The 13,753-nt window shown below is 41.6% G+C and overlaps 1 protein-coding gene across 1 annotated transcript in view; it reads left to right on the forward strand.

The window, feature by feature from the left end:
- dnah6 (dynein, axonemal, heavy chain 6) overlaps positions 1 to 13,398 on the forward strand; it is a 313,200-nt gene extending 299,802 nt beyond the window's left edge. Inside the window, exons 77-78 of the mRNA XM_060841711.1 lie at positions 767 to 989; positions 13,295 to 13,398. Of these exons, the coding sequence (XP_060697694.1) occupies positions 767 to 989; positions 13,295 to 13,398 (327 nt within the window). The remainder of the gene's footprint in view (positions 1 to 766; positions 990 to 13,294) is intronic.
- The last annotated feature ends 355 nt before the right edge of the window (positions 13,399 to 13,753 follow it).

A 13,753-nucleotide genomic window follows, 5' to 3' on the forward strand; every position in this document is an offset into this window, starting at 1 on the left:
GTAACAGAGTGTATACTATACCAAACCAGGCTATACTGTCTAAACAGTTCTACATGAGCTCAATCTCCATTCCTAATGTATCCAATCAACAATACTATCTATTCCACTAATGAATGTAATCACTTACAATTATGACAGTTTTATAATTTTCTCTTCCTTTGTCTGCTCCCTGTTTCACTATGCCATTTATTAGCATTCTGGATCTCCATCCACAGCTTATACATTCTTTTCATTTGCATATAGAACATAGAACATTACAGCACAGCCCAGGCTCTTCGGCTCTTGATGTTTCGCTGCCCTGTGAAACCAACCTGAAGCTCATCTAACCTACACTATTCCATTCTTGTCCATATGCCTATCCAATGACCATTTAAATGCCCATAAAGTTGTCTAGGCTATAACTGTTGCAGCACACTTATTGTGAATATCGGACAGAATCAGTATCTAAGAAACCTACTTTTTCCAAAATTGAAGAATTTTACCTTCAGTCTTCATTACATGGCATCAATTTTAGAATCATCAATATGTTAATTTTAATCTATCATATGTGTGTTATAAAACTGAGCCTGTAACAGAATGATACTTCACATTAGGAAAATAAAATTAATTTTCATTGAATTTTGAAAAGCTTTGGTCACTTTTTTAAAAGGAATTTCCACTTCCTTGACAAAAAAAACATAATAGTATCCATTATATACTTTGATTTTGTGCAATATTGTCTTTAATATTTTATTGATGTGTATCTTTATTTTCCCTTTTCCACAAGTTACCTTCCCCTAAAGATGGTGTACTGGTCCATGGAATGTTTATGGATGCCTGCCGCTGGGACGATAAAGAAATGGTGCTGGAAGATGCCTTTCCCCAAGTGATGCATGCTGTTTTACCTGTTGTGCACTTTGAGCCTGCACAGAATTACGAGCCAATTTCATCACTGTATCATGCACCGCTCTATAAAACAGCAGCCCGAGCAGGAACCCTGTCAACTACAGGTATTATACTCAAGTTGTCTCCTGATGAGGGAAGAAAATTCATTTACATGCAATGCCAATGAGAAAGATCGCACAGGCTGCACAGGTAGCAGCTTGTAAGTGCTGCCTGTCCACTCCCTGGTGAGTCAGTTCTGTGCTACATTGCTAGAAGCAGTGGTATGTAAACAAAATTCTCATCCAATATATTTGATTTTCAATGGTTGTGAGCTTGCATACAAGTCTAGGTGTGACTTCAGAATCATAGTCCTCAGAGTTGTCTTAGGAGCCAGTCTTCTTTGGAACTTTTTGTAATTTTTGAAGGGTTGGCAGAAGGTACAGAATGAAAAACCCACTTTGTGCCAATTAAGGGCCCAATAAGCTTGTTCAGGAGGTGCATAAGCGGCCCGAGAGGTTAGGATTGCAGTTTTTAAAGACTTTGTTCACCCTGAACCTAGCAATCTGCTAAATCTTATTGCTTGTCAGTATCATTCAATGTTTATTGTTATTTTATAGAGAACTGAGACTTCACAGACCTACTTGAACCAAGATGACTATTGAACTTTTTACTTTGAGTTCACAGGTCTTTTTGTTCCATCTTGGGTTCTACTGATCTTGTGGTGGGCTGCCTGTTCTCATCAGCAAGGCAGTGGCAACATCCAGTATGGCTCCCACCTGCCTTTACTACTGGTACATGGCAGCCAGAGCACAGAGGCTGGGACCAGGAACTCATCTATGTGTCGGATTGCTGACCTTACTTTGAAAATCTGGCCCATGTGTATATCTATTTGAACCTTATTTCTCAGGAATGGAATGGCAGAATGGATCAGCACAAAGATATATTTTTTTCTCTCAAATCCAATCCAAAATATTATCTTTTGATTGACATTATTCTGGGACATTTCCAACCTGGTTTTTAATGCCAATGTATTGTTGAATTCCAGAAAGGAGTAACAGTAAAACTTGTGAATAGTACATCCTCTTGTCTTATTCTGCAAAACGAAGGTTAAGTGCAGTCATTTCCAAGAATGACTTTTTTTTCTGGTTTTTCCTTCTGGTATAAAAATATATGGCCATTGTGAAATTTTATTGTCATTCTCATTTGGAGAGCTAACAGGATAGATTAACAGGATAAAACAACACACAGGAACCAAGTACTTAACTTCAGAAGCAACCATCCCAACACCCACAAATGGAGCTGCAAGAAAACATTATTTTGACGAGCTACATCACACTGCAGCACCCAAGAACTACAAAAAGCAGAAGAAGAATATCTATACAATGTTTTCAAGAAAAATGGGTACCAATAAACACAATTCGCCGATTCCTCAGAAACAAACCCAAACCAGCAGACATAACAATCAAAAACTATAGCCACATTGCTTAACATCAAAGACATATCACGAATGACTTCCAGACAACTCAGACCCCTTGGCATTATGGGAGCCCACAAACCTACCAACACACTTAAACTGCAACTAATTAGCTAAAGGATCTATTAGATACCATTAGCAAAACTAACAGCATTTACAAGATAACTTGCATGAACTGTGAAAAAGCATTACATCGGATAAAAGTAGCAGGAAACTTGCCTCCAGAATACATGAACACCAATTGGCCACCAAACAACATGACCCACTATCACTAGTTTCTATGCATACAGACAGACAAAGACACCACTTTGACTGGGACATCACACACACATCCTAGGACAGGTGAAACAAAGATTCACATGAGAATTCTTAGAGGCATGACATTCTAACCAGAACTCCATCAACAAACACATCGATTTAGATCCTATCTACCTTCCCTTGATAAAAAGAACCGGAAATGACATCACCCACCTTAAGAAACCAAGATCTATAAATAGAGAGGTGGAACATACTACCAGCACTTCACCTGAGACTCACACTGATGATGTTGCTATTATTGGGAGGAAACGTCTGAAAACAAACCTTCAAGCTCAGCGAGCTAACTTACAGACTTATCATCAACCTGAGCTACAAATCTTCTCAAAAATCACTAATGATTTGTTTTATTTTAATCCAGAAATAACTTGAAACAGTAAACTTTCTCAACTTTGAATGTTGTAATTTGGAGTCAGTGCAAGCCTGGTGTGGAGTGTCAGGATTTGGGCAGCACAATCAAAACATATTCTTCACAATACTTGCTGCTGTGTGTAAAACTGCACCCAGTATGCATGTTAGGCATCCGAATTTGTAGATTGCATGTACAATAAGCAGATTTCTGTGTCAAATCTGTTGATTTATGATTTGAAATTTGTGCCAAATAGCAATTCATCACAATTGAAGAGGCAGTTACTGGATCACTCAAAAATAAGGGCAGCAGCTAAGAGAAAACTGTTAGAGTGGAACCAGTAAAATAGCTGAGGTTTGAAGAAGCATATTGTTTTTTCGAAGTTACCAGTCTGAAAATGTTAAGAACCAGAGAGCAATCAATCAAATCTTTACAAGTTGAGAGATTAGTTTGAGCCCCTGTCTTGAAACCTCTCTGGTATGTGTCAGATGCATAACAGTACATCAATTTAAAAAAAACATTATGAATGCAACGCATTGCTATTCATAGGGATGTTTGAATATAGTTGTTAATTGTTGAAGAAAAATTTCTCAGAGAGGTTTTTGTTACATTGAGAGCCTGAGGTATATCTGATAAAGAGTCACATGGAAGGTGCAATTCAGAAATAGGCCATCCAGACAGACCTGGCCCTGCTGGTGTATTTCGCTGCACGTTGAATTATTGAACTGAGCTTTGTCCACTTTTTATTCTTAAAATCCGTTATTTATATCTGATAGGCCATACCCTGTGACAATTCCCAGCAAACACCTACCCATTTCACTTTTGATTACAAAATACAGTTAGCCATCCAGTTCTTTTTTCACTGAAATGAACACCAAGAGGAATTGCCATTTCCACACTCATTTGTTTAGCAGTGGAGACCTTTGAGATAACTGCTTTTTCTTTCTGGTAAAGACTGAAAATAAAGGAAACCAGGAACATTATGGGAAATATTGTGAAAAGCTGCATAGGAAAGATTGCTCGCTTATGCAGTTATCATTAGTTACTAGTCTAAAAATATACTTTTTTCAATTTCCCTAGTTGACGTCTGAGTAAATTGTTCAGTAACACCTCAGGGTTCAGTTCCAGTTTCATTTGTTTGGATTTCGAGATTCCTCTGTATTCACACTGAATCAGATCAACATCTATAGCAGCCCGGGGGATCTAAATGGTGGCGATCTGAGAAGATCACACTGCTGAGCTTCGCATCGCAGCAGGATCAGGACGGTCCTTTAACCCACCCAACCCAGGTCATCAGGATTTCTTGGGGTGTTGGAAGGATTGTGGAGCCCCAAGAAATATTTAAAAATTGACTTACCTGTACTTTCAGCTGTCCAGAAATGCCTAAAAAGGAAGGAGGAGCATCTGAGGCCAGGCCTGCAGCTCAGTCTGGCAGCAGCCTCGGAGCCGATTACTCTCCAGGACCTGGTGAACCAGCTCTCAAAACCTCGCGGGATGTTGGGGAAACAGATTAAAAAGAAGCTGGCTCCAGTCTCTCTCATGCTGCAGAAGCATGAGCAGCAGCTGGGAGACCTGGAGCACAGGGACACAGTGGTGGAAGCTGATGCCAGTTCATTCAAGGAAGAGATCCAAGCCCTGAAGACGCAGGTTCATAATTTGTTTGACCAAGTGGATGATCTTGAAAACCGGGGCAGGAGAAAAAACATTCAGATCATCAGTCTGCCTGAGGGTAAGGAAGGTGAGTGGCCTGCGGAATTTGTTGAAGATTGGCTTCCGAAATTCTTTGACTTGGAGACTGGCAATGAGAGGATTGAAGATAGAGAAGGCTCACCAGGTCGCAGCACAGAGGTCGGGTCTGGGTCAATGCCCTCGCCCTTTCCTGATGTGGTTCCATCATTACCGGGATAAGGAGAGAGTCATGGAGGCTTCCAGACTCCAGGAAAGGATCCAAAGGCCCTAATTTACGAGGGGTCTAAGATCATGTTTTTTCAGGACTTTTCAGCGGCGGTGATCCAGAAACGAAAATCGTATGATGGTGTCAAGAGAAGATTGAAGGATCTTAGGATTCAGTACTCCCTGAGATATCCGGCTATGTTTCGGATAACCTTAGATGGATCCATGCATCTCTTTGACACATCGGAGAAGGCAAGAGACTTTGTGGACAAACTAACCTAATTTAAACAATTCTAGTATGTATAAATATTGTTGCTTGGGTATGCGTTTATCATTCTGTAAAAGAAATGGAAGAAATCCGGTTGGAGCTTTGTTTTTCCCCTTTATTTCCCTCTATTGATAATAATTTGGTCCAAACTCTGTCTGGCGGTGGTTAAGCTGTACATTTTAAATTTCTAAGTTAGGACATACCAAAGGATGGGTCGGGTATTTATTCCCCTTTCTTTTATAAAATAATGTTTTTTTATTCATATTGATATTCTATGGGATGTTTATTCTTTTTAGCTTGTGCTTGCGATGCGAGAAGTGACGGTGGTTGAGATGGTTAGATGCCTATTTATGGGCAGTTCGGGACGGGTAGTTGCCCCTTTGCGCAGGGGGTGAGTTCCCCTACTCAGCACTATTGGCACTTTATATGTTGGTTTGTTTTCTGGTTTTGTTGTTTTTTTATTTTAATAATTTTGTATGTTTGTTAAATGTAGTGGCTTTAGTTTATGTAGTTTTTATATTTGGTGGACCATGCGACACGAAGGCTGAGCAATTTGTGGTTCAGGTTCCTCCTCTCTGGAATTTAAATGTAATTGCAGAAGGTTATGGCTAATAATTTAATTAAATGGTGTACCTGGAATATCAAGGGAAGTCACTCACCAAGTAAGAGGAAGAAGGAACTCTTGAGTCTTAGAAAGGAGAGGGTAGATATTGCTTTGTTACAGGAGACACATTTGGATGACAAGGAACATCTGAAATTACAGCAGAATGGCTTTGACCAAGTTTATTTTTCATCATTTAATACCAGAAGTAGGGGACTGGCTATATTGGTAAGGAAAAATTTCTCATTTAAATTGTTGGAATGTGTTAAAGACACATACGGGAGGTTTGTGATTCTTAAAGCCTTGATAAATGGGGAAGTAGTGTACAAAATCCCATGCAAGGACTGCACAAAACATTACATAGGACAAACAGGAAGACAGCTAACAACCTGCATCCACGAACACCAATGTTTGCAACAAAAACTCCCAGCTCGGCGAACAGAACCACAACAGGGTAATTTTATGTTACCTGTACCAATCCTTGGGGCCGTTATATTAGGATCAGCCCGTATAGCTTCTGCTAGTGGTTCAATTATTAGCATAAATAACAATGGAGAGAGAGGACATCCCTGATGGCAGCTCCTAGCCACACTGAAGTTATCCGAACCTAATCCATTGGTAACCACAACTGCTTTGGGATCACTACACAATGTTGAGACCCATTTGGTAAACACCTTTCCAACGCCAAACCTTTCCAATGTGTAAAACAAATATGACCATTCAACCCTATCGAATGCCTTTTCCGCGCCTAATGAGACTACTACTCCTGGTGTCGTTCCCTGATGGCAGGTTTGAATCATATTCAAAACCCTTCTAATATTATTGGATGATCTACGGCCCTTAGTAAACTCCGTCTGATCCTCCCTTATGATATGTGGCAATACTCTTTCTACTCTCAATGCTAATGTTTTAGAAAGGATTTTAAAATCTACATTTAGCAAGGATATTGGTCTGTATGATGCACAATGTTTTGGGTGGCACGGTGGCACAGTGGTTAGCACTGCTGCCTCACAGCGCCTGAGACCCGGGTTCAAATCCTGTCTGCGTGGGTTTCCTCCGGGTGCTCTGGTTTCCTTCCACAGTCCAAAGATGTGCGGGTCAGGTGAATTGGCCATGCTAAATTGCCCGTAGTGTTAGGTAGGGGTAAATGTAGGGGTATGGATGGGTGGCGGGTCGGTGTGGACTTGTTGGGCTGAAGGGCCTGTTTCCACACTGTAAATCTAATCTAAAAAAAATTTCCTTTTTTAAGGATAAGAGAGATATATGCTTCTTTCAGCGAAGGTGGGAGACAGCCCTAACTGTATGCATAGTTATACATGTCCATAAGTGGACCAGCCAATATTCCTGCAAATTCTTTTTAGAATTCAGCTTGAAAACCATCTGGGCCAGGTGTCTTACCGCTCTGAAGTTGCCTGATTGTGTCAAGTATTTCTTGGGCTATTAGGGAAGCATTTAAGACCGATACCTGTTCCGGAGTTAGGTCCGGATAGGTCAAATTTTTAAAAAGTGATAGCATCCTCCTAGTCCTGTCTTCACAATCCTGCAATTTATATAAATCAGAATAAAATTTTCTAAAGATTGCATTAATCCTTTTATGATCATGAGTCAAAATACCCATACTTTCCTTGATAGACGTGATAGTTTGAGGGGCCTTTTTTTCTTTGCAAGAAATGCTCAGTATCTACCCGGTTTGTCGCCAAATTCATATAACCTTTGTTTTGCAAATAATATTTCACTCTTAGCTGTTTGGGTAAGCGTGGTGTTTAGAGCTGTCCTAAGGGCCGTAATCCTTTGTAATTGGATAATAGAAGGTCTATCAGCGTATGCTGTTTCAGCTGCTTTGAAGCGAGCTTCGAGCAGACGCTGTTGTTCTCCCTTTAATTTTTTCTGGGTAGCTGAGTAGGAGATGATCAAACCTCGCGCGTAAGCTTTGATGGTCTCCCACATCATTGATGGGTTGCTAGCCGTACCTAAATTAATTTCTAAAAAAGTTTTAAATTCTTGAGAGGAGTACTTTACAAATTTACTATCTTTCATCAGGAAGGGGTCCATACACCAATGCCGAGGGGATATCCCGTTGTTCCTCACCTTGATTTCCATATATACAGCAGCGTGGTCGGAAATTGCTATACTACCTATTTTACAGGATGATATGGAATTTTTAAAAATTCGAGTGGGCAAAAAAAATATCAATTCTGGTATGACATTTATATGGATTGGAGTAAAAAGAAAAATCTCTGCCCTGTGGATGAAGACATCTCCGTACATCTACTAATCCTAATTCTTTGTTCAGATCCACCAATTGTCTGGATCTGGGAGATACTCCTGCAGTACTCTTGGGAATTCTGTCTATTTCCAGATCCATAATACAATTAAAGACTCCCCCTAAAATTATACCCCACTGGTCCTCACCTACCACCCCACCAACCTCCACATACATCATATCATCCGTCGTCATTTCCGCCACCTCCAAACAGACCCCACCACCGGAGATATATTTCCCTCCCCTCCCCTATCAGTGTTCCGAAAAGACCACTCCCTTCCTGACTCCCTCATCAGGTCCACACCCTCCACCAACCCAACCTCCACTCCCGGCACCTTCCCCTGCAACCGCAAGAAATGCAAAACTTGCGCCCACACCTCCCCCCTTACTTCCCTTCAAGGCCCCAAGGGATCCTTCCATATCTGCCACAAATTCACCTGCACCTCCACACACATCATTTACTGCATCCGCTGCATCTGATGTGGCCTCCTCTATATTGGGGAGACAGGCCGCCTGCTTGCGGAACGTTTCAGGGAACATCTCTGGGACACCCGGACCAACCAACCCAACCACCCCGTGGCTCAACACTTCAACTCCCCCTCCCACTCCACCAAGGACATGCCGGTCCTTGGACTCCTCCATCGCCAGACCATAGCAACACGACGGCTGGAGGAAGAGTGCCTCATCTTCCGCCTAGGAACCCTCCAACCACAAGGATGAACGTAGATTTCTCCTGTTTCCTCATTTCCCCTCCCCCCACATTGTTTCAGTCAAATTCCTCGAACTCAGCACCGTCTTCCTAACCTGCAATCTTCTTCCTGACCTCTCCGCGCCCACCCCCACTCCGGCCTATCACCCTCACCTTAACCTCCTTCCACCTATCGCATTTCCAACGCCACTCCCCCAAGTCCCTCCTCCCTACCTTTTATCTTAGCCTGCTGGACACACTTTCCTCATTCCTGAAGAAGGGCTCATGCCCGAAACGTCGACTCTCCTGCTCCTTGGATGCTGCCTGCCCTACTGCGCTTTTCCAGCAGCACATTTTCAGCTCTGATCTCCAGCATCTGCAGTCTTCACTTTTTCCCTTAACAGTGAGCAAGCACTTACATATAGAATAACAAAAAAAACCCCGGGGGGGGGAGAAAAACGTTAAATAGAAAACAAATAAATAAATCCCCCTCCCCACCCCCCCAAGATAGTATTGAACAGGAAGGTAAAAAAGTAGAAAAGGGAGGGATATAAACCGGAGTGGGGGGAAGGCAAACCAACTTCCATTATCTCTTACAATTTATCTAAGAGAGTCCAAAAATTCCTTAGCCTTTTCCCGCGATCCAAAGTTATACACGGATCATTCATGGTTAAAGCGCAGCGTCGCTGGGTAGCATAAGGTGTACTGAATATTTAACTCCCTTAAACACTTCTTCGCTTCATCGAATGCCTTCCTTTTTCGTACCAGAGCTGGGGATAAGTCCTAGAATAACATGATCTTGGATCCCTTATAGATCATGGCTTGGGAATCTTTTCCAAGATTTCTAGAGGCTTCTAGGAGTATCTGCCTCTCCTTATAGCGCTGCAGCTGGAACATGACCGGGCCGGGTCGCTGGTTCGAGCCGGGCCTGCGTATTGCAACCTGGTAGGCCCATTCCACCCTTACCTGCCCTGATCCAGCCTCCAGATTTAACAGCTGTGGCAGCCACTGTTCGAGAAACGCTGTAAGCTGGCCTTCCTCTTCCCATTCGGGAAGGTCCAGCAAACGAATATTTTTTCGACGACCTCGATTATCGAGGTCATCAATATGATTCTCTAAGGTCCGGACTCGCTGTTCGAGAGTCCGGACCTGATCCATGGCCGATTTGCGCTGTAGTTTCAGAGGATGCCGGCTTTAGCTCCACCCCTCAGACTCGTCGCTCGATATCCTTAATGTCTTGGTCATGCTTTTGCAGCGCGGCCGAGAGTGAGTCCCATCGACTTGGGATTCTTCAATAAAAGCGTTGATCTTCACATCCACTTTGGAGATGATTTCCACGAGGCTCGCCACTGTAGGTAAGTCCCCTGGGGCGGCTGTGGACACCTCAGCTGCAGCTGGAGAGGGTAGGGGAGGGGTTTCTGCTTGCTGAGAGCTGTGGGCTCCCTTCCCTTTAGTCATTTTTACTGAAGATTAGATTGTTTAAATTTAATACTAAACAACTAATTAAATTTAACAGCTATTTTAAATGATTTGGTAAGTGTGGTGGGGGTGGGTGACCCACTTTGCCCAAATCTTGGGAGGAGTACTGTAGACTCAGACTTGCTGGGTCGCCGCCATGTTGGATCCCCCCAAGCGTTGGCTCTTGAGAGTGACTATAGATTCCCATTTAGGTGGTCACAGGGGGGTTTTGTGTATTTGGGCATTTTCATCACTCCAGTTCTGGATTGGCTGTTTAAAGCCAATTTTACTCAATTATTTGAAAAAATTAAACAAGATCTCCAAAGATGGGAGGCACTTCCAGTCTCATGGTTGGGTCGGATAGTGCTTATTAAGATGAATATTCTCCCTTGTTTGCTATCCCCCATCTGGATGCTCCCCCTGATTTTCAATAAACAAACACTCAGGAGACTGAAAAGTTGGTTCAGCTCCTTTATCTGGAACCATAAACGGCCCCTCATTAAAGTAGGCAAACTGCAGTTGGCTCACAGATTGGGGGGAGTAGACCTTCTGGACATTAAAAATTACCAATTAAGCTCACTTTTGACCTACGTAAGTGATTGGGTTTATCGGGACCCTCTTTCAATATGGCTAGATATCAAAGTCTCCCAGGCAAGGTGCCCCCTTACCAGTTTGCTGCTTTTGGACAAAGTGAGGACAGTTAGGGAATATTGCCATAACCCAATAGTCATCAATACTGTTAAAGCATGGAGGGCAATTCGGCAGAGGGAATGTAATATTGGCAGAACATCTTTGTTTACACCTTTAGTGGGTATGCTGAGTTTTCAACCAGGTATGATAGATTCAGGATTTAAACGTTGGGCAGCTAGGGGTATATCTTGCATTGGTGATTTATTTGAGGGAGATGTAATGATGTCCTTCGATCAGTTAGTACTGGAAGTACGAGTTACCTCTTTAATTTCTTTCAAGTTAGGGATTTTATTCAAAAAAAGACCACACTTTTGACTGATCCCTACAAATCTGACATTGAAAGAGAGGTACTAAGGGCTAAGAGTACACTCTCTGTCAGTACTCTATATTGCCAACTGGGGGGTGCTACCTCAGATGAGTCTGATCGACTCTGCAAGATGTGGGAAAGAGAGCTGGGTGTTGAAGTTTCTTCAGAGGCATAGGAAGATATTTGGGGGAATGCAAGGAAGATATCAATTTGCAATAGGACCCATGCTTTACAGTTGAAGATTCTCCACAGGGTCCACTTAGCCCCAGACCGTTTGTCTAAATTTAAACCAGCGGTATCTTCAACATGTCCCAAGTGAAAGGTCTGCACGGGCACTCTTACTCATTGCCTTTGGTCTTGTGACAGGCTTCAAATGTATTGGAGCGCTGTGGTGGGTGCAAAGGAGAGGATTTTAGGTGTAGGGGTGGAGAAGGACCCTATTTCGCTCCTTTTGAGCCTACCCATTGTATTTCCTGCAGACTCACATAAGGCAAAACTTTTCAATATTCTTACATTCTGTGCAAGGAGGAATATCTTGCTAGGTTGGACATCAGGAAACCCCCCAGGCCTGTTGGGTTGGCGGAAGATTGTTATAGAGCATATTCCCCTGGATTTTCTCACAAATACGGTACACCACAAAACTGAGAATTTTTACAAGACATGGCAACCCTTTTTGAAATACCTGGACACAGATTTATCTGCCACACTAACAAGGGCTTTTATATAGCCGTAACGATTGTGTTTCATGAGTCCAATATCCAGGGAGGAGGAACTGAGAATGTATGAGTGTTTAGTTTGGCTGGGCTGAGTTATTACTATTTATTTGTTTGTTGTTAGGTATTTATTTAGTTAGTTAAATAGCTAGTTTAGGTTTTTTTTAAATTTTATACTTCTCTATATATGTTTATACATTCGTATAGGGAGTGGGTTGGGGAATTTTTTTTATTATTTGGGTTTAGTTTTGTACTATTTTTGTACTGTTTTGAATTGCATTGTTTTGTATTTGTTGTAATATTTAAAAATCTATTTTTTCTTAATAAAATAAAAATCTATAGCAGCCCACATCTGTTCAAAGCTGAAAATGTGTTGCTGGAAAAGCGCAGCAGGTCAGGCAGCATCCAAGGAACAGGAGATTCGACATTTCGGGCATAAGCGCTTATGCCCGAAATGTCGAATCTCCTGTTCCTTGGATGCTGCCTGACCTGCTGCGCTTTTCCAGCAACACATCTTCAGCTCTGATCTCCAGCATCTGCAGACCTCACTTTCTCCACATCTGTTCAAAGATTTGTTCAGATCCAGCATTGGAATGTTACATAATCTCAAGTGTGGTGGGGGAGATGCACCAGTCTGGAGCAGAACAAAATCACTCTTGGCCATAAGAGACTGTGCCTAAGAGAAAGAAGGATAACTGGCTCCAGGTATTTTAAGATATTTGCATTATTACCCCATTTCAAGCCCCCTCCTATCTCCATTCCAACCTCCATATCATATTTCAGGACAAGTCTGGCCAGTGATATTAAGACTTAATGACATGAACCATCCCTGGTTAACAAAGGTGATCGAGGAAAGTATCCAATCAAAAAATACAGCAAAGCATTGAAAACTAGTGTTGGGCCAGAGAATAATGAATGTTTTTAGTAACCGCAGCAGATGATTAAAAAAAACTAATAAAGGAGAAAATTTCTGAGTTATCAAGAAATTTAAGAACAAGCAGCAAGAGTTTCTACAAGTATATAAAACAAATAGCTAAAGTATAGGATCCTTAAAGAATACAACGAGGAAATTAATAATGAGGAACAAAGAAGTGGCAGATAATTTAGGCCAATATTTTGCATTGGTCTTCACAGTGGAGGAGACAGATAAGTGATTTATAGGGGAACTTGTAGGTTGTGATTTTCCCATATATCTCTTGCCCTTGCGCTTATAGTCTGCACAGGTCATGGCATTGGAAGGTGACGTTGAAGGATTCATGGTGAGTCGTTGCAGAGCATCTTCTTGATGGCACACACTGCATCGGTGGTGAAGGGAGTAAATACTGAAATGCTTTGGTGAATGACTTAACAAATTTTGATCATTGCAAATCAATATAACAAGGTATATTTTTTTCAATTTATTTGATTTCAGGCCATTCTACAAATTTTGTTGTGACTGTGCTACTGCCATCAAAAAGGGACAGCGACTATTGGATCTCGAAAGGAGCAGCTTTGCTTTGCCAGCTGAATGATTAAATCTGGTACATCTGTACAGGCCAGGTCATTTGTTTAGGAATTCATTTCTGTGTAAGTAATTCTGAAAATGGCTTTCCAAGGAGAGGAAGGGCTGGAACCTTTGACAGTGCTTTGAACTACATCATTATTTTGGATAGACGTTTGTATACTATTCAGCTCTTATTTTATTTTTATTCTCCTGTGGCAAATGTAGTTACTTGAGTTTTTATATTTAACTGTTTTAATTTCTTTTTAAATTTTTTTTTTAAAATCACTTTTAATTTGCTATAAGTATCAGTACAATTTCCTTAAATGCATTTTGCTTTGCTCAGGTAAAATATTGTGATAATCTGATTGTGGTCATAGTAATGAAATT

This window comes from Hemiscyllium ocellatum, chromosome 2, assembly GCF_020745735.1.
Source record: "Hemiscyllium ocellatum isolate sHemOce1 chromosome 2, sHemOce1.pat.X.cur, whole genome shotgun sequence".
NCBI lineage: Eukaryota > Metazoa > Chordata > Chondrichthyes > Orectolobiformes > Hemiscylliidae > Hemiscyllium > Hemiscyllium ocellatum.